At 38.1% G+C, this 26,043-nt stretch overlaps 1 protein-coding gene and 1 long non-coding RNA gene across 2 annotated transcripts in view; both read right to left on the bottom strand.

Annotated features, from left to right (window-relative positions):
* LOC134668017 (uncharacterized) overlaps positions 1–26,043 on the bottom strand; it is a 153,373-nt gene that overhangs the window by 28,083 nt on the left and 99,247 nt on the right. The gene's annotated exons all lie outside the window — the stretch shown is intronic.
* LOC134668013 (uncharacterized) overlaps positions 1–26,043 on the bottom strand; it is a 127,297-nt gene that overhangs the window by 28,083 nt on the left and 73,171 nt on the right. Inside the window, exons 2-5 of the mRNA XM_063525454.1 lie at positions 21,912–21,980; positions 10,575–11,371; positions 9,263–9,391; positions 87–265 (exon numbers count right to left, since the gene is read on the bottom strand). Of these exons, the coding sequence (XP_063381524.1) occupies positions 87–265; positions 9,263–9,391; positions 10,575–11,371; positions 21,912–21,960 (1,154 nt within the window). The 5' untranslated portion in view covers positions 21,961–21,980. The remainder of the gene's footprint in view (positions 1–86; positions 266–9,262; positions 9,392–10,574; positions 11,372–21,911; positions 21,981–26,043) is intronic.

Genomic DNA, 26,043 nt, shown 5'->3' with positions numbered 1-26,043 from the left:
TTAGTATGTCAGTGGTGGAACTGGATGTTGATACACTTGTATTAACATGACACTCGCTCCAGTCATACCCAAACTTGTGTACTAACCTCCGCACTCTCCTCTCGGCCACGTATCTCAGCCGCTCCGGATCTCGTCCAAAGACCCGTACTCTGTCCGCACCCTCCAGTACACATTCTGGGTACTGGAAGAGGACGCGCACTCCTTCACCGCAGGGGAACACGCTGCCGCCGTGCACGTTCAGAACGAACTGTTCCGACCAGTCTGCCTGTGAACAAAGTTAAAGATAAGTTACCTGAGTTCGACGTGTTGCCTCCTTGTCACACTTACGTACGAATTTACAAGTGCGACAGAGAGGCAAGACTTCGAACGTGGTTCGCGGTAGGCCTTCTGGCCACAACATTGCGCGACTGGCTTCCGCTATGGCGACAACCATATGTGGGAACGAAAGGCCCGATCACTGTCTCCAACTTATGATTGTCACCTTAGCCGAAGCCAATGCAGTGGCCAGGCCGTTAGGCATACAAGGGCTTACTTAAAGAAATTAATTGCAATAACGCGATAGGGACGTCATCAACAAAATCACTAAGCGCCACTTGCAGCACTAAGCCGAGGATAACCGGTTAAATATGGAGTTACCATGGTTACAATATATACAATTTGACACTGGGTTAACGGCTTAACAGGTGAACCCTGGGTTAGTGGGATGGTGCAAGTGGCCCTAAGGAGGACATGCCAAACTTTTTACTAGGACTTATACCTAAGTTGAGGCATGTCCATAAATCTATTATGTGACTTAAAGTCAGAGGCAAGACAGCTTAGACGTACCCTAAAGATGACCAAACCAAATAAGGGTCGCAGTTGTCAATTACAAGCATGCTTTAAACTTTATTTGGCCACCATTGCAAAGTGGCTATACTCTTGGCCAATCTTGTTAGCGTGGCCACATCCTTGATGTTTGTCCATTCTTTGTTGTTATCGAGCCAGTTGATCCCCGTTCTTCCCTTTCCCCGTTTTTCCTCTACGTATTTTTACTTTTAAGTCTTGGTTTAAACAGTCACGTAGGTATACATCTTCGCAGCTGTGCAGAAAGCGATGAAAAGGCATTTTAACGCCTTTTATTCATACGAGAGGCATTTGCATGCGTGGTAAGCGTACGAGAATTTTGCATAATTTCTGGAATAGAGAGAGTATGAAAGAGTAATTTTGTTTAAGGCGCTAAGTTAGTTTTTCTTTTTTTACGGCTGGCACAAACGGACTGCAACCCGACTTCAACTTGTATGGGAACTGCACGAATTGCAGTCGGGTTCAGTCCGTCTGCATCGGCCTTTAGTTTCCAGGTTATTTTTGACCTGTTCTTTTTTAACAGGTTGACCAGTAATTTTTTTACGCCTACCGTAGCTTTTCGCTACCCGTCGAGAAAGACGAGGTTTTCTTTGATACACCGACACTCAATGCCGGTATTCAAGACTGCTGACTGCTATATTCAGTTATAAGCAGTGATCGTACATTTTACAGGTGCAGCGGAGTGGTGTTAACGGAATTGGTAAAAATAATTTCAACCCTAATTATTAATTAGCGTTAACTACGTTAATATTAACCTTAATTTACCATTTAAGTTGAAATTATCTATACCAGTTCCGTTAACACCACTCTGCTTTACCAAAAATGAACGATCACTGGTTATAAGTATATGTGTTGATTCCTGCTTTTACTCGTACACTAAAACATTTACTAACTTAGAGCATTCCACAATAAAAGCACCAGAAGGAAACACATAATTTATGCTTCCTTTAAAATTGAAACAGGAGTATGCAGCACATTATCGATAAAACAAATTTTCTTTCCGACATTATACTGGAAACTTTTATCACTACTTCCAAATCCTCGTATCTAACTAACCATTATTTTCAAAAGCAACTTTATTCTATAAGCATAAAGTTTCAATTTGGATATCAGAAGTAGAGATGGGATGTTGAGAAAATAATTGAAGATTTTGCTTCGATAACACGCCCGGGCGATAAATCTTGATTTTACTTCGCTTATTGTTTTATTTATTTGCATGCTGTTTGTTAATGCGGGAGGTTCACTAGATTACCGGATTATGACTAGATTAACGGAGGTCTGTTGTATTTCAGAGCAGGGCTCGGAAACCGTTCTCATTTGTCAAACCGGTTTCGTTCATTCGCCCGGGAACGAAAAGGATTTCGTTTCCGTTTGCGGTTACCGGTTAAAGAACCGTTCTTTTGAGATAACGGTTTATGCCATATACGTTCTCATTTCGCTCTCAAGGAACGAAATTAACCGGTTAAATTGAAAATATCGAAGCGAGATAGAACGAGAAAGTATTGCTATCTCTTTTACGTATGACAAGGAGTTTAACCGAGAGTCTCCGAAAGCCAAGAGTAAACGGTATTATATCGTTTCCTGCGAACCATAAAGTTCCGTTCCTTCTTCTTACCGGTTAGAAGAAAGAACGTAATTTGTTAGATCGCGTTCCACCAATTAACCGGTTTTTTAATGAAGGAAATAATATAACAGTTTTGGAACGATATTAACAGGTATTTCAATACCGGTTCCGAGCCCTGTTTCAGAGATCATCGCAATTTGAATTTCATTATTAACGTAATAATATCATTTTCACAGATAAGTTTGCTGTAACAAAACAGATTATGTATCTGTTTGTGTTCATTTGCGGTTTTTGCACGCATCATAGAGGGATTAGAGGATTTATGATATCTGTACTTAGATAAAATTAAATTATTAAAAAAATTTAAGAGCGGCGTGAGGGTTTACCGCGAAAACTGAAAGTCGCAAATTGCGAGCACTTTGCGACTTTCCCTTTTACTTTTTTTTTGACGACCAGTCTGGCCTAAAGGGTAGTGACTCTGCCTATGAAGCCGATGGTCCCGGGTTCGAATCCTGGTAAGGGCATTTATTTGTATGATGATACAGATATTTGTTCCCGAGTCGTGGTTGTTTTCTATATACATATGTAAGTATTTATAATATTATATATCTATATCGTTGTCTGAGTACCCACAACAAAAGCCTTCTTGAGCTTACCGTGGGGCTTAGAGCAATTTGTGTAAAAATGGCCTATAATATTTATTTATTTACTCCAATAAAGGCGTAATTAGAGTGAAAGAGAAAGATGCCCGCAATTTGCGAACTTCAATTTTCGCGGATATATCCCTGACTGAGACCAGCAGTGGGACGTACACCCATACCATCGTCCCACTCATTACTAATGATGGTGGATTAAAAATAAATTGTTTGTATTTTCCCTACAACCGACGAGTACTTAATTATGATGCTATTTCCGTAAATCCCAGAGGGAAGCTCAAAAACCTCGACTTTTTCCTGAAATCAAACCTAAGTATTCTCATCTGAAAATAAACTAAGTACAGTAGGTATACAATTATTTGCGTTCAGGAAATCTGTCTTTCTTTGCTGTTTAAATGAAGTATGGCCCCGACACTATCATGGATACTGACATTACTTTGACGGAATGACGTTTTTAGTGATAGTGTAGGGAGTGTCATGAAGGAATGACGGCAAGTAATGAAGCTTATTTTAATAAATTCCGTCAGTATTGGAGTTAAATGTCAAAGTAATGAAGGATTCCTTGTAGTGTTAAATTAGTCAAAATCAAGAGTGAACAGGCACCTTCTGGGCGAGCTCGCTCCATCGTAGGCCACGTCTACGCCTCGGCTAGTCTGTGGCCATGAGTAAGCCCATTCATAATAATAAAAATAAAAAAGTTTATATAAATTATTTGATGTATGTATTATGTGTATTAATTAAAGGTTTATTGATAAGGTAGATACAAATATTAAAAATGAAAATAAACTAACTATCTATAAAATAAAACTAAATTTAAACTAAAAACTGGTGACCGAAGAGCTGGCAGCTTTCTCGCTCAACGTATTAGCTTAGCAATACAGCGGGGAAATGCTGCCAGCGTCCTCGGCACCATGCCAAAGGGGCCCAATTACTTAGATATATTTTAATTTTATCTTATTTTATTTAGTATTAGTTTTTAGTGTATTAATTATATTATATTAATTGTATGTAGCATGTTATGAGGTATACAGTGTGGAAAGATAAGTCGGGCCCTGGAGGGAAACTACCTTAAATCCTTAAGCTGGCTCATTTTACGTAAAGGAGACATTCCTTTATTTTTAAAAATAAACAAAACTGCATTCAACGAATTTTTCTTTTTTCCTTCAATTTGGCTTGTCTAAAAAATTCTTGAGTACTAAATATTACATTTTATGGATATTTTGTACGACAGACGAGTGTAAGACCTAATGTTCCTTGGAGAAATGTTATCATTAACATCAACTGTATCGACAAATAGAATAAAATTGCGAATTTTAATTTTTTGGAATTTTTAGTCGGTTCGAGTCCCGGGCGAGGCAAGCGAGTTTTAGAAAATCTTTGCATGCAGTTTTGTTTCTTTTCAAAAATAAAGGAATGTCTCCTTTAAGTAAAATGAGCCAGCTTAAGGATTTAAGGTAGTTTCCCTCCAGGGCCCGACTTATCTTTCCACACTGTATAGATGTAGGTATGTTAAATTTCATATTACCAGATTAGCGGTAGCTTTAGTGATTAGTAGCACCGCCCACAATCTCTCTGCTTTGCCTTAAGGTTGACTGGTAGAGAATGCTTTTGGCATTAAGTCCGCCTTTTGTACGATAAGTTTTCTTTTGTGCAATAAAGTTTAAATACATAAATAATAAATATCTTTAAAAAAACTTTCACAATCTACCTATCTAATCTAATACACAGTTAATCATTGAAATGGGAAGATAATTATGAAAGCAGCCAAGAATCAAGCACAAAACGGGAATTGTCTCAACAACTTTCCAATTCCAGCATTAGGTTGGGTCGTAAAGTTTGTGAGGTCTGTAAAAGAGGCTTTTATACAATGCCTGCTGGGATGATTTTTAATGCCCTGCGTTCACGGTTGGCTGAATTTTAATTTTGGAGATCCTACTTCAATGAGACCTTAACACATTCACTGCCACCAACCCATATGTGCATTCAAACGTCGCTCCGATGTTTAGTGAATCGCATTTAGTGTGATGTGATAACCATATGTAGAATCACCAGCAATAATATCTTACACAACGAAGGCCACAAAAATATCTGACACGATTTTACTTATTTGTAGAGCCATAAGAGCGTGTCACATATATTTGCGGCCTTCGAAAAGTAACATTTTATTGCAGCAGACTGTGTCTTTGTACACAGAAAAAAACAATCAACATTATTTTTTGCTGCTCCAATTCGTTAAGGAAATGCACTTAATTCTAATTAACAAAATGGAATCCTGATTTGATAGCCGTTAAGAAATTAAATCCATTACGGGCGGAACCCACGCAATCTCCCCACGGCTCGTTTTTTCATCATTTAAATAGAAAACAAAAGGAATAAATGTTTTATTGTCGAGGGCGTAAAAGCTCATATTTCTTTTACAACCCCATTTCGTGGTAATAAGTCATTTTATTCTAATTCTGTTTTCTATGTATGATATTATGGGGAATCTGTTTGCAGAGGCCGATAAATGTATGTACGGAAACTGTACACAATTCAGTAGACCCGTGGCCGGTTTTTTCAAATATGTACTTAGGTATATGTAGGTAGGTATATACCGAAGTAATCGTATTTAATTTGTAATACTATATATTGCTTGCGGTTATTTGGATGATGATGTAATGTAAAATAATTATTGATCAATACGCGGTTTCCATCCATGAAATGTTTATATTTGCTCATCCTCCAAACACTATATACATCCGAACAAATATTGAAATGCTCTTTAAACAACATTTTCATGATAAAATGATAGGTAGGTTTAGATTTCAGAAAAATAAAGAGTAAGCTGATGATAGTTTAAAAATGTTACGCAATTCCGTTTTTTATTTATTTATTTATTTAAATATGAAACAAACGGTCATACAAAAAATATTGTTACAGTTTCTTCTCTTAATCTAGACCTATAGTTTCCATTTTTATTAAACATTTATTTATATAGAAGCACGAAAAAGTACCTATCTTGGCTTAAGTTCAGCTGATTAGTAAGAGGTTACACTGAGTTTGCGAAGTTAGAAGTTTTTATGTATTTAAAGGAATATAACGAGTAGCTTTTCGTTAGACTTTTTTGGCGTATATACTATACAGTCACATTATTATATCATGTCATTAGACCGCGTCATACGTGAGCGATCTTGACGCGAACGCGAAGTAGAGCGGTGCGGTGAGGTGCGGTGCAGAAAAAACAAACCGTGGATACTTAAGGAGTGGTCCGACATGGGCGACCGTCACGCAAAACCAATGCGGCGCTGTGCGGCGCGGCGCGGCGGCCTTGTTCTACGTGCGCGCGGTTTCAACTCGTAGCACGCGCCGCACCGCACCACTACGGTAGCAGTTTGGTGCGGCGCGTCAAACATTGAAAGTCGCGCGCCCTCACCGCAAGGCTATGTACTTACGATTTATTCTTGGCACAGAGTTACCTAATCAACTTTTCAGTATATATAACGGGCATAATGAAGACTCTTATCAGTTTATTATGACAAGAAATAATATTACATTTACCCTACGTACGTAACACATTCTAATCTCAAATATCCTACGTACAGTCGCCATCAGATATATCGGAGCGGCCAAGGTGCTCACAATCATCTGAACACGCCTCTATTGTCAGGGCGTTAGAGTGCGTGTTCAGATATTGTGAACACCTTGGCCGCTCCGATATATCTGATTGCGACTGTTCATAACTTTATTTAGAATGCAATAAGAAAGGGTGCTTGAGGCGATAAATCTCAATAAGAATTCTGGTATGTTTTTATAATGTTCGTAAGGATGAACGGATATTTAAGGTCAAATATTTTGGCACATATTTCATTTGATTTAGTTGGATTTAAGAAACAATATTGTATTATCAGACAAGTGTTCTGTTGTATAAAAAACATTATATAATGCTGGGCGCCGTGATTAATAAGTATCTACATAATGTCGTAGTCAGATAGAATTTGATCATTTCATGATAATATTCCATTTTAGAATTGATCACTTCATGATATGGTATGGTTTAGGTTTAACTTTTTTTTATGATGAGGCCAAAATATCGTTTCATGAAATGATTTCCACATCATGAAAAGGTAAATTCTAAGATCAGGCCACGACACCTACATCACTTGCCTAAACCTCCATTTCTTACATCTTTATCACTTTAAGAGGATGTAACTTGACGTTTTATTTTTGTTTTATCCGAGGGAAAAAATATCTTCAAATAGTTGAATAGGTTAACAAGAAACTTTTTCTATTCTCACAACGATCCGTAAACTAGGCATTTTCTGACTGCAAATCTTCTCTCAGAGCTCAATAGCCAATCGCCATACATCTTGCTGAAGAGGGTCGACTACCTGTTGGTACTTTTATAATTTATTTTATTAATTAATTTATTTTTTTATAATTTATCTACAATATAACGGAAATAATATAGAGTAAAGGATTATATAATTTACTAAACAGGGGTTGCATGAAAAAAATATTATGATTAGAAAAATAAAAACAAAAGCTTAACACTTCTATATTTAATTTGAATGCATATTTGTTTCTTTTAAATATGTTAATAAATATTTACTTTATAATAAAGCTAGGTGGTATTGGTAAAACTATAATAAATCTAATGCGGCCAAAGAAACAAATAAATATACATAAACAATGCCTACATACAAAATATTACATGAGATAGATATAATATTATATTTCCTTAAAATTCCAAAAATAGACCCTCACGGTGATACCCAAGTTCATATTGAGGTAATTAAGAAAAATCAAATCGAATCTCGTTTGATACCTACGAAACCGTCTAACATTACTCTTCTCACGTCAAAGGTTAAAGATAAAACCTCTAAATATTCGAACCTTTCAGTAAAAACGGCATTCTTATTTCGTTTTTCTCACTCAAATTGAACGCAATCGCCATAGATCTTGCGAACAACCGGCAACCTGTGGCTACTTTAATATTTATCGGCACCCCTACTGCGCTGTAAGGGGGTTACTTTCTTAAATTCTTAAACCCAAAACAGCCTAAGAGACGTAGCTTTCACTCTATTATTTGCCTTTTGGTCTTGAGTGGAACGTTCACGTTTTTCCGAAGGTATAAGAAGGGTATGACGGTTAATTCGGTCAGTGAATGATGTTTATTAGCTTTGAGCCGTGTACTTTAGGTTTTATAAGCAAAGGTTGTTTAACAGATGAGTGTTGGAGCTTTGTTTTCGACGTCTGTTTATTAAAACCGATGAAGGAATTTCAGAAACTAGATAGATAGATGGCCGATGGGGTCGAAAAGTGCTCGAGTGGAGACCACGGACTAGCATCAAGCGCAGCGTAGGATGTCCACCCATAAGATGGACAGACAACCTTGTTAAGGTCGCCGGAAGACGCTGGATGATGGTCGCTTCCAACCGGCACGTACTTATTGAGATCCAAGGGGGAGGCCTATGTTCAGCAGTGGACGTCTTATGGCTGAGATGATGATGATGAGATAGATAAAACTTGATATCAACGTAATCTATGTTAAGGAGCTAGGATTTTATCAAAAGGGTTGCACTACTTTACTTGCACTGCTATTCAATTGAAATCTAATTGGAAAATCCCAGTGCAGCGGCGCAATATTGAATAGCGTTTTGCATACGTAGCTGTTATGGAAATTGCAGATAAATACTCTCCAGCTAAATCTTCAGTTTATTATCCTCCACTACTGAGGCTAAGCGTATGCTGAGGTGACGCAGTTCACACAGCGCAGAGCAGATTTTGTAAAGTATAGAACGTTCTTTAGCTACGTATGCTGCAGCGCATGGACCTTCCATACTTTACAAAATCTGCTCTGAGCTGCGCTGCGTGAAGTGAACTGCGTCGCCTGCGTCTCAGCATACGCTTAGCCTGATATTTGGCCCCTTTTCGAATACGCCACTTGTCCTGAGCTAATTATGAGTCTCTTTTCACGACGCACATGACTTGACATCTGTACTTGTATGTAAAGATACCTTGACGAAGGTCTGTCCTGTGGCCCAGCGGCCGCTGGCCGAAGTGTGTGAAAAGTTCACATTGTTCACAGCGCAACGTCATTATTAACCCTCACGAACCGTAATGACGACAGTCCCTAGCGAGGTTTTAAAGTCCGGCTATGGACCGGGTATTTATAAGCGTCTGTTACGAACAGGTCACGATATGACATCTGTAAATATACCTTGACGAAGGCAGTAGCGAGGTCCTGTGGCCCGGCGGCCGCTGGCCGAAGAGTGAGCGCGTAGTCTCCGGCTTGGCCGAATAGTTCACAACGCAGCGTCATCGTCCGGCGTCCCGGAAAGCCGTGCATCTGGATAAAAGTAAAGTACGGGTTATTTTATCCTCTCATGTGTCGTGATTATTTTTTTCTAATATTTTCCTCGTACGCGGATCCGCGCTTAGACGAGGGCTTAATAGTGTTCCCTGGCATCGCACTGTGGAACGATGCTATAATTACAGTCGTGACCGCGATTGTTATGCCATTTGAGGTTATAGCTAAATTTGGCCATTCCATGGCGTTAGTATTGAACAACCAATTTACTCGTAGCTGGGACCCCAAATGGCTCAATGGATGATACTTTGGCTGTTACTGTATATTTAATGCTTACAATTATATTTTATGTACATATCTGAGTAGCAATTCAACAATTAATGCATAACTAAACATATTTCTGTTTTTTTGTGGCTGTAAGCTAACTTGTGTAAGTGTTTTCATCGTCTGTTGAGAGGTCTTTATTTTATAAAATGATGCCAAGGAGGTGCTTGTAATTTCTTTGAAAGGAATTTCTTTTTATAATCCTAAATAAATATATAACCTTGTTATTACATGTTTATATTTTACCTACTAAGCATGCAATTATTCTTTGAAAACCTAATATTTAATTCATGTCTGAAGTCTCACAAGTTAACTGTAGGTACCCTTAAAATGTAACTATCTCCAGACCTAAAGAAAAATTCTCCACCGTTTCACTATGAATTTTAAGTTTCAAGTTTTTTAGGTCAAGCAAATTTTCTAACTTTCTTAAACTCCATTTTCTGCAGAAAGCTGCTTCAAGTACTTTAAAACTATCTAGGTTGTTATTTTCATCGTTTACCAAGCGGAGTATGAGATTTTGTTCACGTAGAATAATATTTTCGCTCTCCAAGCAAGATGATGGATGAACATGTTTTTTATTCGATGCCAAGAAAATACATCATTAGGGTCCGGAAGGAATGCTAAAATACGGCTTTGTAGTTAGTAATAAAAGATACTCAGCTAAACTGCATACGTATGGACAGACAGACGAGCATGGCAAAATTTAAAGGATTTCTTGACTAAATACGGATACTAACCTAAAGAAGCAAATGACAAAGTTGAAAGCTGAGTCATAATAAAACTATTTAGTACATCCTTAATACTTCTCCATATGTCCTATCTATCATAAGACATACAGAGAAGTAGGAAGTGAAAGAAAAATATATAAGTAAAGCAAGAATAAGTAAATTATTGTTACCTGTTCAGAATACAAAACGTGCGCGTGAGAGCTGGTGTTCTTCCCATCGCACAGCACAGCTCCTCCACTCGAATGTCCACAATACAGCAGCTCCAGCCAGAAATCCGCACTTTGCAGCAACGGAGCACACATCACCTTGGGGAACTCCAATATCGCTGTCACCTGCCTCTCCGGATACGTCTGTATTTGCTCCGGAGTCACATCTAACTTCGCTGACGGCCAAAGCACATCGAAACTCCACGATTTGACCACTCCATCTTCAGTTTCCACTATTCTACCTTCACTTTCTTCTCTTTTTACTCTCTTATTTGTTTTACTGATTCCTTTATTATTTAAGTCTCTTTTAACTTCATCATCGCCTTTATTATCATAGTTTTCTTTACTATTCACTTCTCTTTTGTCTTTATCACTATTACCATCATTAGACACTTCACTGTTCACTTGTTTATCATTCAATTTCGCATCTCTTATTACTCTATCATCACTAACACTATTGTTATCATAATCATTCACAAAATTGTCCGCTAAAAGCTCAACGTAGTAGGTTCCACCTCGGGTGAAGTAGCCGCACGGGAGCGTCATGCGGCCTTCAGCGTCTAACGCTAATGGCATAACAGCCAATAGCAGTCGTCCGTCGTCGTCGTCGCGCGCGAGGCGCAGGCGCAGCGGCGTGGACGCGCCGTGGACGTGGACGTGGACGTCGCCGCCCAGGGCGACGGGGGAGGTGGGGAGCTCTAGCCATACTTGGGTTAGGTCTGGCTCGTCGCTGGCGTACGGGTTCACGAAGTTAGCGCCACCTAGGAAAAAAAGAATCATTATGAATTGTGTTGATCAAAACGGCTAGAGATATATTATATGCATCCGTCAGATGTCTGGCAGGTGTGAGGCAGACGCATCGGACACATAAATATACCTATGTAGCTACCAATACGAAATAATGTATGAGTATCTAATAAGCATTTTAAAGATCTACTAACTATCACTGAAATGAAATGCACGAGTTAAGCAGCATACTTGATCTCTGTCATGTTGAGTGTAGCAATCTAGAATTTAATTTGTCAATGCTTTAGTAGGTATTGCAATGAGAGTACGAGTAATTAGTGAGTAAACCTGCTTGTTTCGTACCTATTTCATTCGTCATTAGTGCAAAGCACTTAATGACAAGCACTAAACACGTCCTAATATTGTATAGTACCTTACCCATTAAACAGTATCTTGAATTCTAGAGACTAAGTAACCGGTGTTTAATGTTGTTCTATTTACGTCTAATTCATGAATAATTCAAGGGTTCCAGACACTTCTACCACCTAGTTGAAACTGTCTTTGATTAAGTATTACAGAGGTGTGACACACGTACAATTACTAACAAATATGTACCAGTATGCAGGGGTGCTAATTAGTTTTGCTAACTCAGCTTTATAACTAAAGGATGATAGAGATATGAAATGGTAAGTGGGTCCATGTACGAAATAATCCGTGCCTAGCGTCCTCAGGTACCTACTTTAGTATAGGTACAACTCAAATAAGGCTGCATATTATAACGATATAACTATCATTTCATTTTCTATAACAGGTGATCGTTGATCACGTGTTGTTTTCTATAGAAAACGAGTGTCGGACGCCTCAGCATTGCTGCCGCAAATTCAATAAATCGGGCAGCAAGATCCATTTAATGACATTTGGAATGCTGGTGTAGTCTGAATCCAAACGGTACCTTAACACTGTTGCATTCGCCATCCGAATATAACCTTAACGATGCGTTTTTGTTTCAGAGTCTTACTCGGGCATTGCCTCTTTAATATTTCATTAAAGCATTCACTCGGCAAACTTTGTGCAAGTTAACATACTTTTATTATTTTTTCTTCTCATACTAACTCTATATTAATGTCCTCAGTAAGTTTTTCCTTACCAAACTTTGCCTTACTTGGACAAATGGGTTTTATTGTGTAACTATGAGCAAACTACCGTAAGTTCCGTCCATAATAGACATCAATTTTGTTTAGCCCCAACTTTTGCTGGTCAAACGAGGCTTTTATTATATTAAACGGTCAAAGTTTCAGCTGTTTTTGAAGTATCATGACTTCATGAATCATGAGACTAATTTAAACATTTATAATTTTTACACATTGTTACCTAAAAGCAATTGTCACTGGGTCCGATTCGGATTTTGAAATAGATATCTATTCGATATCTTTTAGACATCACCAAGATACGATAACGATATGTTTAAGATCTAACCTGTCAAATTTGACATTTGCGCGATTCTGGAGATACTCTTCGATTTCCACAGGATATGACTTAGAGATCCAATTCACATCTAATAGATATCTTACTCTATCTAACGTAAAAGTGACATTGGTTGCCCGAATTGCGCTGCAAAAGAGAACTAGTTCATATCTAAACTATAATGTATCTAGAATGGATCTAGTACTTGTTGTCTCTTGTGAATATCTTGCAGTTCCAATACGACAGACTGATATAATACTGGCATATTTGTTAGCGTGTACGTAACTTACTTTACAGTAAGTACCTAGAGCGGTAATTAGCACAATACGTGCCTATGTCGAAAATTTATAGGTCAATTTGTACCATAAAACTTAGAAATCATGCGCAAATAGGTAATTCGCAATTTATGACACTCCCTTCGGCCCGGTTTTAATTTTTAATTTATACTCGTTGCGAATTCCCTACTTTTTCGCACGTGTATCGTAAGTAACTACTCTATGCATCTCGCTCGTGCTAGCATATTATATATTGGCGGATATGATATTTAACTCTACAGACAGCTATTAAGGTTCAAATTTCAACAAATATGTTTAATTACATGCAGTAAGGGGTTAATGCAAACAAAGCTAGTGGTCCTGACGGAGTTCCAGCAATTGTGTTGAAAACTTGTGCGCCTGAGTTGTCCCCGATATTAACACGCCTGTATCGTCTCTCCCTGAGGTCGGGTCGAGTCCCCGAGTCGTGGAAGCTTGCAAACGTACAGCCTGTACCGAAAAAAGGTAGTCGTGCTGACCCGTCAAATTATCGGCCCATCGCGATCACCTCCATACTCTGCAAGATTATGGAGCGTGTATTGAACACCAAGCTCCTGGCATACCTCGAAGGTAACGATCTCCTCAGTGATCGGCAATACGGTTTTCGCCGAAACCGGTCTACCGGGGACCTTCTGATTTATGCCACTCACCTTTGGGGCGAGGCCATCGAGAGACATGGCGAAGCTATCGCCGTGTCCCTCGACATTTCCAAGGCATTTGACAGAGTCTGGCACGACAGCCTAATAAGCAAGCTATCCGCGTATGGGATCTCCACTGGCCTGCGCTTCTGGATCACTGACTTCCTGAGGGGCCGATCTATTCGAGTTGTCCTTGATGGATGCTCGTCTGATCTTCTGGCTATTAACGCCGGGGTGCCTCAGGGCTCAGTCCTCTCTGCAACCCTCTTTCTGCTGCACATCAACGATCTGCTCAAGCCTGGTATCTTTGGGTATGCGGATGACAGCACGGTTGCAGAGAGATACCTTTCTAACGCGAGAGCCAGTGTAGGTGACATCGAAACCCTTAGAGAGACCATGGTGGAGCGGTTGAATTTGTCCTTGGAAGCCGTGTCCGAATGGGGCGAGGCCAACTTGGTTGGATTCAACGCCACCAAAACACAGGCGTGCCTATTCACCGCAAAACGGAGCCAGTTCACCTTGGCTCCCACTTTCCGGAATGTGTCCCTTCCCGTGACCAACCGTCTTGAGCTTCTTGGTCTAAGCCTAAAATCGAACCTAAACTTCGGGTCGACTATTGAATCCAGGGCTAAAACTGCTGCCAAGAAACTTGGTGTCCTATTTAAGGTGAGGCGGTACTTCACGCCGAGTCAGCTTCTCTCCTTATACCAAGCACAGGTCCGTTCGTGCATGGAATACTGCTGCCACCTTTGGGACGGTTCCGCCAAGTATCAGCTGGCGGCCCTGGACTCAATAGAGCGCCGGGCTCATAGACTTTTAGGCGATGACCCAGCTGTCAAATCGAAGTTACAGAGCCTCGATCATCGCCGAAGAGTCGCATGTCTATCGGTGTTCTATCGGATACATTCTGGAGAGTGCGCACAAGAGCTGCATGACCTGATCCCACCATCCCCTTTCCATCATCGGACATCCAGGCGCGGGGAGCGAATGCACCCGTTCGTGGTTAGTATTCCATTTGTCCGCACAAAACGATTTGCCTCGTCTTTTTTGGTAAGGACGGCTAAGGAATGGAATGCGCTCCCGGCATCTGTATTCCCTGAAAAATATGACCTCGGTCTCTTTAAAGCTAGAGTGAATAGGCTATTACTGAACCGGTGAGCTACATCTTAGGCTCTGTCTTCACTTTCCATCAGGTGTGACTAGAGCCAATCGCCGATCAGTTTATTATAAAAAAAAAAAAAAAAAAAAAATGCTGTAAAAAGTTAGCTTAAATAGGCGGACTCTAAACTTTTCGATAGATGATCGGGAATCGAACTATTAACATAGGTAAATGTGTACGAAACCCTCGGTGCGATATCGATAGTCCGACTCGAACTTCGAACTTAATCCGCTTTTTTGAATAACCTCACAGTGTCACTTCGTAAGAAAAGTTCGGCATGTATAATAATTAAGAAAACCTCGGCAGACAGTAATATAATTGAACGGCACCCGTTTCAAAGAGTTTCTTGATAATATATGATCATTATCTGCCTCACTCAGTAAATACTCGGCTTCCTTATACGAGCTCATCTTAATCTCATATTTGTTAAGCATATAATATATAATATATGCTATGGATTAGCAAACTGTACTGACGCGGCTGTAATGTAGGGATGTACCGAATATCCGAGTTCAGAAATTTTACGGTCAACATTATAATTTGCAAAAAAATTTTTAGTCAAAGCGGCGGTAGTATGGTAGTATTTTTTATCGCCTGTCACTTTACCAGTCACTTTTGCACTTACATACTTGTTAGAACGTGACAGGTATGGTGACAGGCGATAAAAATGTGACCATGTCACAACCTCAGTGCTGGTTTCTAATCCAGTATTAAACTGAGTTGGATACATTTTTGTGAGGTTACCTGTTTATTGTATCTATAGGTATAGGTACTGTGTATTTGACGCGGTGTCCTACGTGGGGCGGTCGAGACGCAAACGCAAAGCAGCAGTGCGGTGCGGCGCGGAATAAGCAAACCTTTGATTCCTATGGCAGTGTTCTACGTGAGAAATCGTTACGCGAATGCGAAGCGGTACTGTGCGGCGCGGAAGAAATAACCATATACCGATACGTGTCATCATGAATAAATGTCTTATTTTATATTTATTGAATAAAAATTATAGACTACATACATAGTGGTACAAAACCGTCAGTTTTGTGGCTAAGAAGAGATGTCTTCCTGAAAATCTTTGAGTAATGAACACTGCTTAAAAAGGAAGTAGACAAATCAGAACAACCTATCTAAAACAGGGCGAAATAAAAAAAACCCGATTTCAGGTACCGTTCACATTACTGCAGCAACGGTACCTTTAACGTCAGTATATTCAGTAATATAAAATGGAAACATCACATCACTATTTGTATAAACCTTTATAATTGATGTGTCTACCGAGTTGCCATCCCCAAAATACAAAGACCCCTGAAGCAGTATTAAACTTCAATATCTTATGAACATTTTGCTAGAGTTTTGATTATCAAGGGTCTAGGGATACTGGTTTTCTTTTCATTGTTTTGTGTTTGCATAATCAAGATGTCTGCTTGGTATTTTTGCCGACTGGTAATGGGGGGTTATGTGTTTGGTAGTTAATTTTACGATGTTCTGATGGGGTGAATTTGTAAATATTTTAGGATAAAATTAAATGATGTGATTGATTGAAAGAAAATAGATACAATACATTGAAATGGAGGTGCTAAGTTTTTTAGCTATACTCAATTCTCATTATCAACTTATCCGAGGATTAGTGTTATATGATCTGTGTCCGAGGTGCTGAATTTAACTCTAAATATTAGCAGACATACTTTTCTACTTTCTTAAGTTAGGACGAATATAAGTCAACATAGTAGGTACTTGAAGGTTCATATAGTATTTTTATTGGAACACACGTTTTAAAAATAAGTCACAGCAAATATGTGACAATTATGAATCTAATACGATCATTTATATTCTTCTACTTCCATAAGTAATAGTTACTGATTTTTAAAAAGCATTTTTCAATTAAAAGACATGTCAAGATTGCTTACCTTCTTTCTAACGCTAAAAAAAGAACTATACCGTAAAACGGGGTGAGTAGGTTTCGCGGGGAGGGTTATGAATGGGGAGAGATGGTTTGAGAGGGGGGTGAGAAGGGATTTTAAGACTACTGCTACAAAAATAATGTATTCCAATTTAAAATGGGGCTATAGTAATGCGCATAATAAAAAAAAATCGATCCAACAATCTTCCAAAATCACCTTTGTATGAAAAACCCTCTCACCCCAAATACGAGGCACTACGGGGTGAGGTGGGTTTTCCTCTTTATCGTCAAAGTTATGAAATGGAATTACCCAAAATAAAATACAAACTAAAATACAAACGTCCGAACCACTTATTCTATACACCATTCAGTTTTCACTAGTAAAAATAAAATTTTATCGAGGTTTGAAAGTCAAATTTCACCCAACTCACCCCATTTTACGGTAATTATATGATATGTGTCCAAGGTATTGAATTTAACAAAATACCTACCAACTAAATATGTCTGCTAATACTTTCCCACAAAGTTAGAACTAATAAGTCAGCATAGTACTTGAAGGTTCATAGTTGTATTTATGTGTCTACGGCACGCCCTGTCTGGCGTTTTTGTGGCTTCTCGGTTCCTAGGAGAATAGGTTATCGCCCGGATACTATTAATGGCTATACCTTTGCTGAATAGCTTTAGGTTCCTTTAAATTTGCGATGTCTACAGGAAAGATGCGAACAAGTCCGAACACCTTATAAAAAGGCTTCTGTGGAAATTACAATCAAATTTATCGACTCTGGTAAAGATATCCCGTTTTTTCCTATTTGAGTGTCAAGTACCTACTGTAAAAATGTAACCCGTCTGTAAAGGTGTCGCGTAATAGTTAGCTTTAAATAGGTTCCCTTAAATTGCGATGTTTACAAGAAAGATGCGAACGTATATGACCCTAATTATAGTTCAAGATTTTCGTAGATTTTTCCACGATCCTATCATCAAACTCAGCCCATGTAAACAAATTGTTTATTTTACAAAAAAATGTGTAAGAGCTATTTGTGGTGCCTATATAACAGACTCCTGCAAGCCTCTATTCGGGAGATTAAAACTGCTCACTTTAGCGTGTCTGTACATAAAGCAATTAGCAATATTTGTGAAAGTAAACCCAGAACTATTTCCTAAAGTTAGAGACAGAATACAACGTGTACATAATGAGGGCAAATTAGTGTTACCAAAAACAAATCTGTATTACTGTAGAAGGAACGCCTACATTATGGCCATCAAAGTATATACTTAATCAACTGCCTAGTAATCTACGTAACTTGCACTTGAATAAATTCAAAGCTCAGCTCCACCAATGGCTTACTCATAGAGTATTTTACTCAATAAACGAGTTCTTTGCTTACAAAGAAGACTCTGTAATATACAGTGTGGAAGTCTTATACGGGCGATAAATGAAATCGGACATAGTATTCATTACTGTAATCATGAAGTAAAAGGTTTTTTTAAGTTACAGTTCATTACGACCCCATAATTAATTTTTTTTAAATTTCTCAGCAGCAATGTACTGTAAACACATGGTTGCGGTACCGAAAAGTCAAATGTTCATTAGCAATACAACAATAGCATTTACAAACTTACCTATCTGGAGGAATTATTCACAATACATGTTAACATTACACTGCGTTTAATGTTTTGTAGTTATTTTGGTAGATAAAAGTACTACTAGGCGTGTTAAAAGATATTAAATCTTATTTATTTATCATGTTTATCAACAAGAAACTGACTTCATTTTAATCAGTCACGACTCACGATGACAGCACTTGACGTAATTATTTCTAATCTGAGCAATAGACAAGCACCTTTGATAGCACACCTTTTTTGAAAATTCATTTAATATCAGTATCTCATAAGTGATTATTGTGGATACATTCATTTCGTATTTAATTTGCCTGATTTTTTATACCAGAATGGCGGAAAATAAACATGCGGCCCGCCTAATAGTTGTACAGTTATTACCAAAATTATTTCGAGAATTAACTAAACCGTTTAAACACCACAAAACTTGGTACATTGTGTGAAAACGTGGCAAACTCTTTGGTGGAATTGCAAGTTTCTTATTTTATCTCAACTCTGATTTGACAATGTCAGTCTTTCGATTCAAAAGTAATCGTATGTTATAAAAATGCCTCGTTTAACAACTTTTACTGCTCCTGAATTAATGGACATGATTTTAATTTACGGTGAAACACTACAAAATGGTCATCGAGCGCTAGTGTGTACAGAGAGCGATTCCCTCATCGGGTTGTACCAAGAAACGCTCGAGTAATTATTGTAAACGCGATACAGCGAGCTCGCGAAGGATTGCCCGTAACTGGAAGGGTGGAGGGGGCAAAACTAAACTCCGGTTTCTCAGAATTTGTATTGTTGTAAATTGTGTTTTTTAGTTGTCTCTTTTAGTTGGTTTTCTTTAGGTAAGTATTTCAGGAACTTCAGTACATTTCAGTTGTAATTTCAATGGGTCGTTATTAAAATAAATGATTGCTTTAATAAGATTTTTTGATGTAATTTGATTTTAAACTAGGTAGTAATTTCGTCAGATAAAAAACATCATACTTATTTATTATTTACCCACTCATGACAGTTAATGACATTACATACGCAATAGGAGTTTTTGAAAGTAACTGTCAACGAGCGTTTAACGTGAGTGTGTTTGCATTACATTGCGGGCTGAATTATTTTGTATGGACAAAATTACTGTTGCAACTTTAAGTAAATGTTATTTAATTACCTTTACTTTGTCCTATACTAACCACCGTTAAGAGATTCGCCCTATTAGACTTCCACACTGTATTAGTTAAGTTAGTTGCATGATAGATTTAGTCCTTTAATTTTAAGTTCTTCATTCGATATTCGCACGCCAGAAAAGGCGTAATATGTAGAACAATTTTGTACCTATTTAAGACCACCATACTATGTAACCATATTACTGCGAATAAACCATATAAATAAATAAATAAATAAATCAGATTCTGCATGATATGACGACTGGTCGTTGGTATAATAAAGCCTCTGTGGGGCCTCCGCGAAAATACTTGTAAAAAAACCAGCTCTTCTATGTCTGGTCAACAGTGACGAACGATTTTTTTTTATTTGGGATTCCGTCAAATATTTCGCTATCCAAAAGGGTTTCGTGTTTTGTCATAAATAAAATTGAGAACCTTAATAACAAATTTCATTTATCCAAAATAACAATATTTATATCCAAGTTAAAAACATTTATACGGAATTTACAATGAAAATTGGAAACAAAAGGAACTCTACAGCAGTTGTGCAGTCGCATAGCTGCAGGCGGTAGCGAGTCCAGCGTGTAGGTACGTTTTAAATTATTCAGATTTTTCCAGTTGGTTGAGACGGATTTTTTAACGTATTATACACCGTGTTTTTATTGAATTCCGTTAACTTCGGGGTATGGTTAAGAACGTTTAAGTGAACTAATTGGCATAGTTAATTTTCAAAAAAAAAATATTTTTTGCTTTTTTTTAAAGAAAAAATTAAGTTTAAAAAGTAATTAAATGTAGCATATAACGTTGTTGTAACACGGGCATTACATTTAACTCAACCAAACAATTGAAATCTGTGACATATCAATGTCATTTCGACCGAGATTGTACTCAAGTTTAGTAGCAAATGTATGAACTCATTCTTAACACTAACCAATATGTAAACCAGCCCTAAGGCAAGTGTACACGCTTGTAGGAAGAAAAGTACAGGCCTTATAGGAAAAAAATAAATTAGTGATTATCTCCGAAATGGAGTTAATTAGAACATCGGTGTCTTTGAGAAAGTTACTCAATTTAAGCTCAGGAATGCACCCTTGAAATTAACGGAAATCAAAAAAAACACGGTGTAGAGTACAGATGTACTGCGTAATTATTTTCCATCGTTTTGACGGAAACATACGAACTAGGTCAGCAATGCCATACGAAAATTCAAATTTTCGTCATGCGCTTACCCTTTCCATGTACGAAAAGACAATATTTTCACGCATTTTTGAGATTTTTTTTATAAAGACATCGAACACGTAAATACCTATACCTAATAAATCTCATAATCCAGGAACTAATTACTGGAGTCGTTAGCGACAAAATCGTTTTATTTGTCCCGTTAATTGACTTTTCAATCGACAGTTATTTATCGCATTACCGGCTCGATCCGGCCTGAACCAGATTAAAGCTGCGTTCGAATTTATAAAAAAACCGGACAAGTGCGAGTGGGACTCGCCCACCGAGGGTTCCGTACTTTTTAGTATTTGTTGTTATAGCGGCAACAGAAATACATCATCTCAAATCAAATACAAACTGTCACGGTTCGTGAGATACAGCTTGATGGTGACAGACGGACGGACGGACAGCGGGGTCTTAGTAATAGGGTCCCGTTTTACCCTTTGGGTACGGAACCCTAAAAATGCCATCTAGATTTCATTTTTATTTTTATTTTATTTTACTTTGACGATCATGATAGAAATTCTTATATTTTTGACATCAATGCAAACTTATTATGTAATTGTCTTTCATAAAATAAATCATCTAATCTAATCTAATCAATATCAGTTATTTAAAATCAGAATGCCACTCCTTTTGGACAATGACCGGGACTCTTCATTAACGACTAATGTTCAAATGTCGACACGTTTTATTCAGCGACATTTCATTTGGATTCGATTCGCTTATATTAAGCAAAAGAGAAAAGGATTAACATTAACGCATTTACTCCAGGCGGGATCAGCGAAAAAGTCGTCGTCTGAGGGCCTACCGCGAACCACGTTCGATGTGTTGCCTCCCGGTCACTCTTACGTAGGAAGTTACAAGTGCAACAGAGAGGCAACATGTCGAACGTGGTTCGCGGTAGGCCCTCTGGCTCGGGTCGCATCGGCCGGCGCCTACCGACGCGTCGACGGCTTTTTCGCTCTTATTGCGCGGATATAAAGCTTATCGGCTTTTGTCGAATGCGCGTCGATATATCTGGGGAGACCCTTGCTCTACACCCTCTATACTGCGTGTCTTGTTGCCAGAGGTAGGTTTAACATAAAATTCATCATCATCATAATAAGATATAATGTGTTACCAGCAATAAGCAGCAGCCGCAACAGCGCGGCGAGCGGCAGTCTCATCATGCGTCACCGCGCCATGCCATCTGTAACAAACAAACATACACTATTAATATACACAACACTTTTATCCAATTATAACGCAGGCAAAAAAATACCCGTGGACCCACTACTGTGGGTCAAAGAAGTGGGAACACGGTTAAAACTCGCGTGAGGTTACCACACCACCACCACTAGGTGTGGTAACCCCTTACCGCATACGAAGCCATATATGGCGGATATGATATTTAACTCTATTGGCAGCCATTAAAGTTCAAATTTCAACAAATATTTTTTATTATATGCAGTAAGGGGTTTTAAAATTAATATAATATATATAAAACAGCCATGGTAGACAACTATCACGTTTACGTTGGCACTATTGAGCGCACTAACAATTTGCCTTCGGCAATTTACAAACGTGAAGCCGTTTGTAAATTGACGACGCCGTTCGTAAACGGCGGATTCTTACAAAATACCTGCGACTGCGACATATACATTATACACTATGATTTAATCATGGGTATTCTACGAGTATTAGCCCATACATTATACAGTGTGGAAAGATAAATCGGGCCTTGGAGGGAAACTACCTTAAATCCTTAAGCTGGCTCATTTTACTTAAAGGAGACATTCCTTTATTTTTAAAAAGAAACAAAACTGCATTCAAAGATTTTCTAAAACACGCTTGCCTCGCCCGGGACTCGAACCGACACAAAATGAGAAAAAAAAAATCTCGCAATTTTATTCTACTAGTCGTTACAGTTAATGTTATTGATAACATTTCTCCAAGAAACATTATGTCTTACACTCGTCTGTCGTACAAAATATCCATAAAATCTAATATTTAGTACTCAAGATTTTTTAGACAAGCCAAATTGAAGAAAAAAAGATAAAAACTTTTATTGCAGTTTTGTTTCTTTTTAAAAATAAAGGAATGTCTCCTTTAAGTAAAATGAGCCAGCTTAAGGATTTAAGGTAGTTTCCCTCCAGAGCCCGACTTATCTTTCCACACTGTATACCTAGAATTAGTTTTTGGTCTGAGCTCCTTGAGGTTACAGGCTGACTCTCACACTAATTTTAATGAGTAGAATGAATTTAATTCTGTGGGTCGAAAACGACCTCATGGGCATATATGGGTTAAGTAAGAAACAAAATAGGTATTTAATACTTAAGATAATATAATATGTAAGTAAAAATTCTCGAAAAATTATTGATACACACCAACCGCAAAGGCTAGCGTCGGATCAATAAGGTGATTGCTTGTCGCTTTCCCGCCGCCAGTCAGACAGTTGCCTTAAATAAAGGCCGCGCCACACCCCGGGCGCAGCACTCGGACTGCATTAAACTTGCATCCGGACTGGATCCTTTGTCTAGGGAATACTGAAGTTCTTTGTAATATGAATTTATGAATATAGAGTAACTCCTAGTTCAGGTTAATTGCATTTATGATGAGGGGCTAATGTAAAAACATCAGATATATCGGAACGGCCAAGGTGTTCACAATATCTGAACACGCACTCTAACGTCCAAACAATAGAGGCGTGTTCAGATATCTGTGAGTGCCTTAGCCACTCTGATATATCTGATATCGACTGTTCAATACACTTTTTATAAAGCTGATGGTCCTGGATTTGAATCCCGGTAAGTAAAGTGATTTGTGAGGACACCAAATTTTTTTGAAACATTTTTGTCCAAATGTGTCAAGATTATTTTGATGATATTTTCGGTTTTTATATTTGGTCATCCATTAAAATGACGTCAAACGTTTAGGCGAAGGGAGGGGATCAAGAAAATGTAACATATTATTACAAGGCGAGGGGGGGTACAAACTTTGTGACGTCACATTGTTTTAATTTTCTTGTATTCGAAGTTTCTAAATATCGGTTTTTACAATGATAAATCGTTCGTTAAAAAAATAATGAAATTCTTGTGAAGTAATTTATGTAACCCCGAAGACGCAAGTAACCTGATATATCAAACCAATATCAAATCCAGTTGCGATTCTCGAAATTCTCATGCCACTATTTTGTTTCCTCAAATAACAAACCTCCATCTCAACTAAAATAACTCTATCGTTCCCCACGCAATAATGTAAACAATCTGAACACACGTCAAACCTGTCACACCCTGTCTATAGGGAGATAACCATTACTTCCACAACATTGTATCTCATAACAAACATGATACCATAAACAATTAACCTTACCGAGAAGAAAATAGAGGACAAAATTTCGAACTTAATTTAAGAAGATGCAATATGGTGAAAGCGTATTTCTGTGTGAGAAATGGCGGCGTTCTCAAATCAAATTGTTCTAGTTTCCACGGTGCCTGTTTTTTATCTGTGGTAATTTGATATATCAATAGAGAGTGCACTTTGCGCTTCCGCGGAAATTGTGTAAAAATGTGTCTGAGGATGATATATTCCAAGTTTTGTAACAGTAATATCAGAGCGGAGAGGGTAGAAAGAGGTACGGAAAGAAAATAATTGGGCGTTTTCTAAAATAAATATCGAAAAGCTGATTCTCACAGATCCTGGTCTTTTTGGGTTCTTTCAACTCAGAATCACTAGCATATTAATTCTGATGATAAAATAAAATGTCCCAAAAATTCGTATGAAAATTGTACGTTCCATTACGTCACGCACATACAAGTGAAAAAAAATTTCATACAAAAACGTGACTTAATGGAATGGACATTTTGGGACATCTTTTTTAATGGTGGGATGGAGAATGCTGTCGATTCTGAGTAGCATGAGCCCAAAAACGTCCAGATTTGAAAGAATCCGGTTTTCAATATTTATTTTAGAAAACGCCCAATTAGCTTATGATCGTGAGTATTATAGCACAGAATAAATGATAGTACTAAGTACAGAAGACTCACTCTCTAACAAAACGCGTCTGTTATGATCAGCACAGATATGGCCGCTAGGTGGCGACAGCGCCACGCGCGGCTTATGGCAAACCGCAATAGTTGCCAAGTTGTAGTAAATTATAGTTGCCAGAGTGAGGCTTGTATTACCAATCAGGCAATCACTGACAAAAGCAGCTGGGTCAAGTAATTAAGAAAAAAAAAACCTAATAAAAAAAACCGGGCAAGTGCGAGTCGGACTCGCGCACGAAGGGTTCCGTACCATAATGCAAAAAAAAAACAAAAAAAAGCAAAAAAAAAAACGGTCACCCATCCAAGTACTGACCACTCCCGACGTTGCTTAACTTTGGTCAAAAATCACGTTTGTTGTATGGGAGCCCCATTTAAATCTTTATTTTATTCTGTTTTTAGTATTTGTTGTTATAGCAACAGAAATACATCATCTGTGAAAATTTCAACTGTCTATTAGCTATCACGGTTCGTGAGATACAGCCTGGTGACAGACGGACGGACGGACGGACGGACAGCGAAGTCTTAGTAATAGGGTCCCGTTTTACCCTTTGGGTACGGAACCCTAAAAAGTGACTTCGTTTGATTGACGACGACGCAAATACATGGTTGAGCATGATTGAGGAACCTATTTATTTTGGTTTCAAATAAGTTAAATACATAGTTGGAAATGTTTCTTATCGTTAATGACAAATTAATTAAACAATTGAATACTCGTTAAGAGCAAATTTTTATAATGCATTTGTTTTATTTTGTAGCAGTTTGCAGCTTAAGGCGCAGCACTCCCATACCAACCCCTACCATCATTATTTTAGTGCCAAAACCATTATTGTACATACATCTAAACACTTATTATGGCGTAGGTTATTCATAAACGCGATACTGGTCTGATTTTGCTATGAATCGTTTGTCTTTATCTGTCATTTTGACCTACGTATTTGTAAGAAAGGAGAATAAAACATAATTTAACTAAATCAGGCCCGTAAAGTTTTATGAACGGGGGGGTTAGATATCAATATCAAAACCCGCTCAGTTCTATGCTGCAAATAAAAGTCTTAGTTTAGCAGAATCAAATTTCCTCGCAAACATCGCGCTGCGTGATCCGTTTTGTACTGAATATTAATATTTAATACTTTAGCGTGAAAAATATGAATAAAATAGGATATGTTAGGGAGTAGGTCACATTCTTAGGAGGTCACTTTCGCGTTAGTCACTTTTAAGTAGGTATAA

This window comes from Cydia fagiglandana, chromosome 10, assembly GCF_963556715.1.
Source record: "Cydia fagiglandana chromosome 10, ilCydFagi1.1, whole genome shotgun sequence".
NCBI classification, from domain to species: Eukaryota; Metazoa; Arthropoda; class Insecta; order Lepidoptera; family Tortricidae; genus Cydia; species Cydia fagiglandana.
Note: the sequence above shows the minus strand (reverse complement) of the source record. Positions and strands in the feature narration are given on the sequence as shown.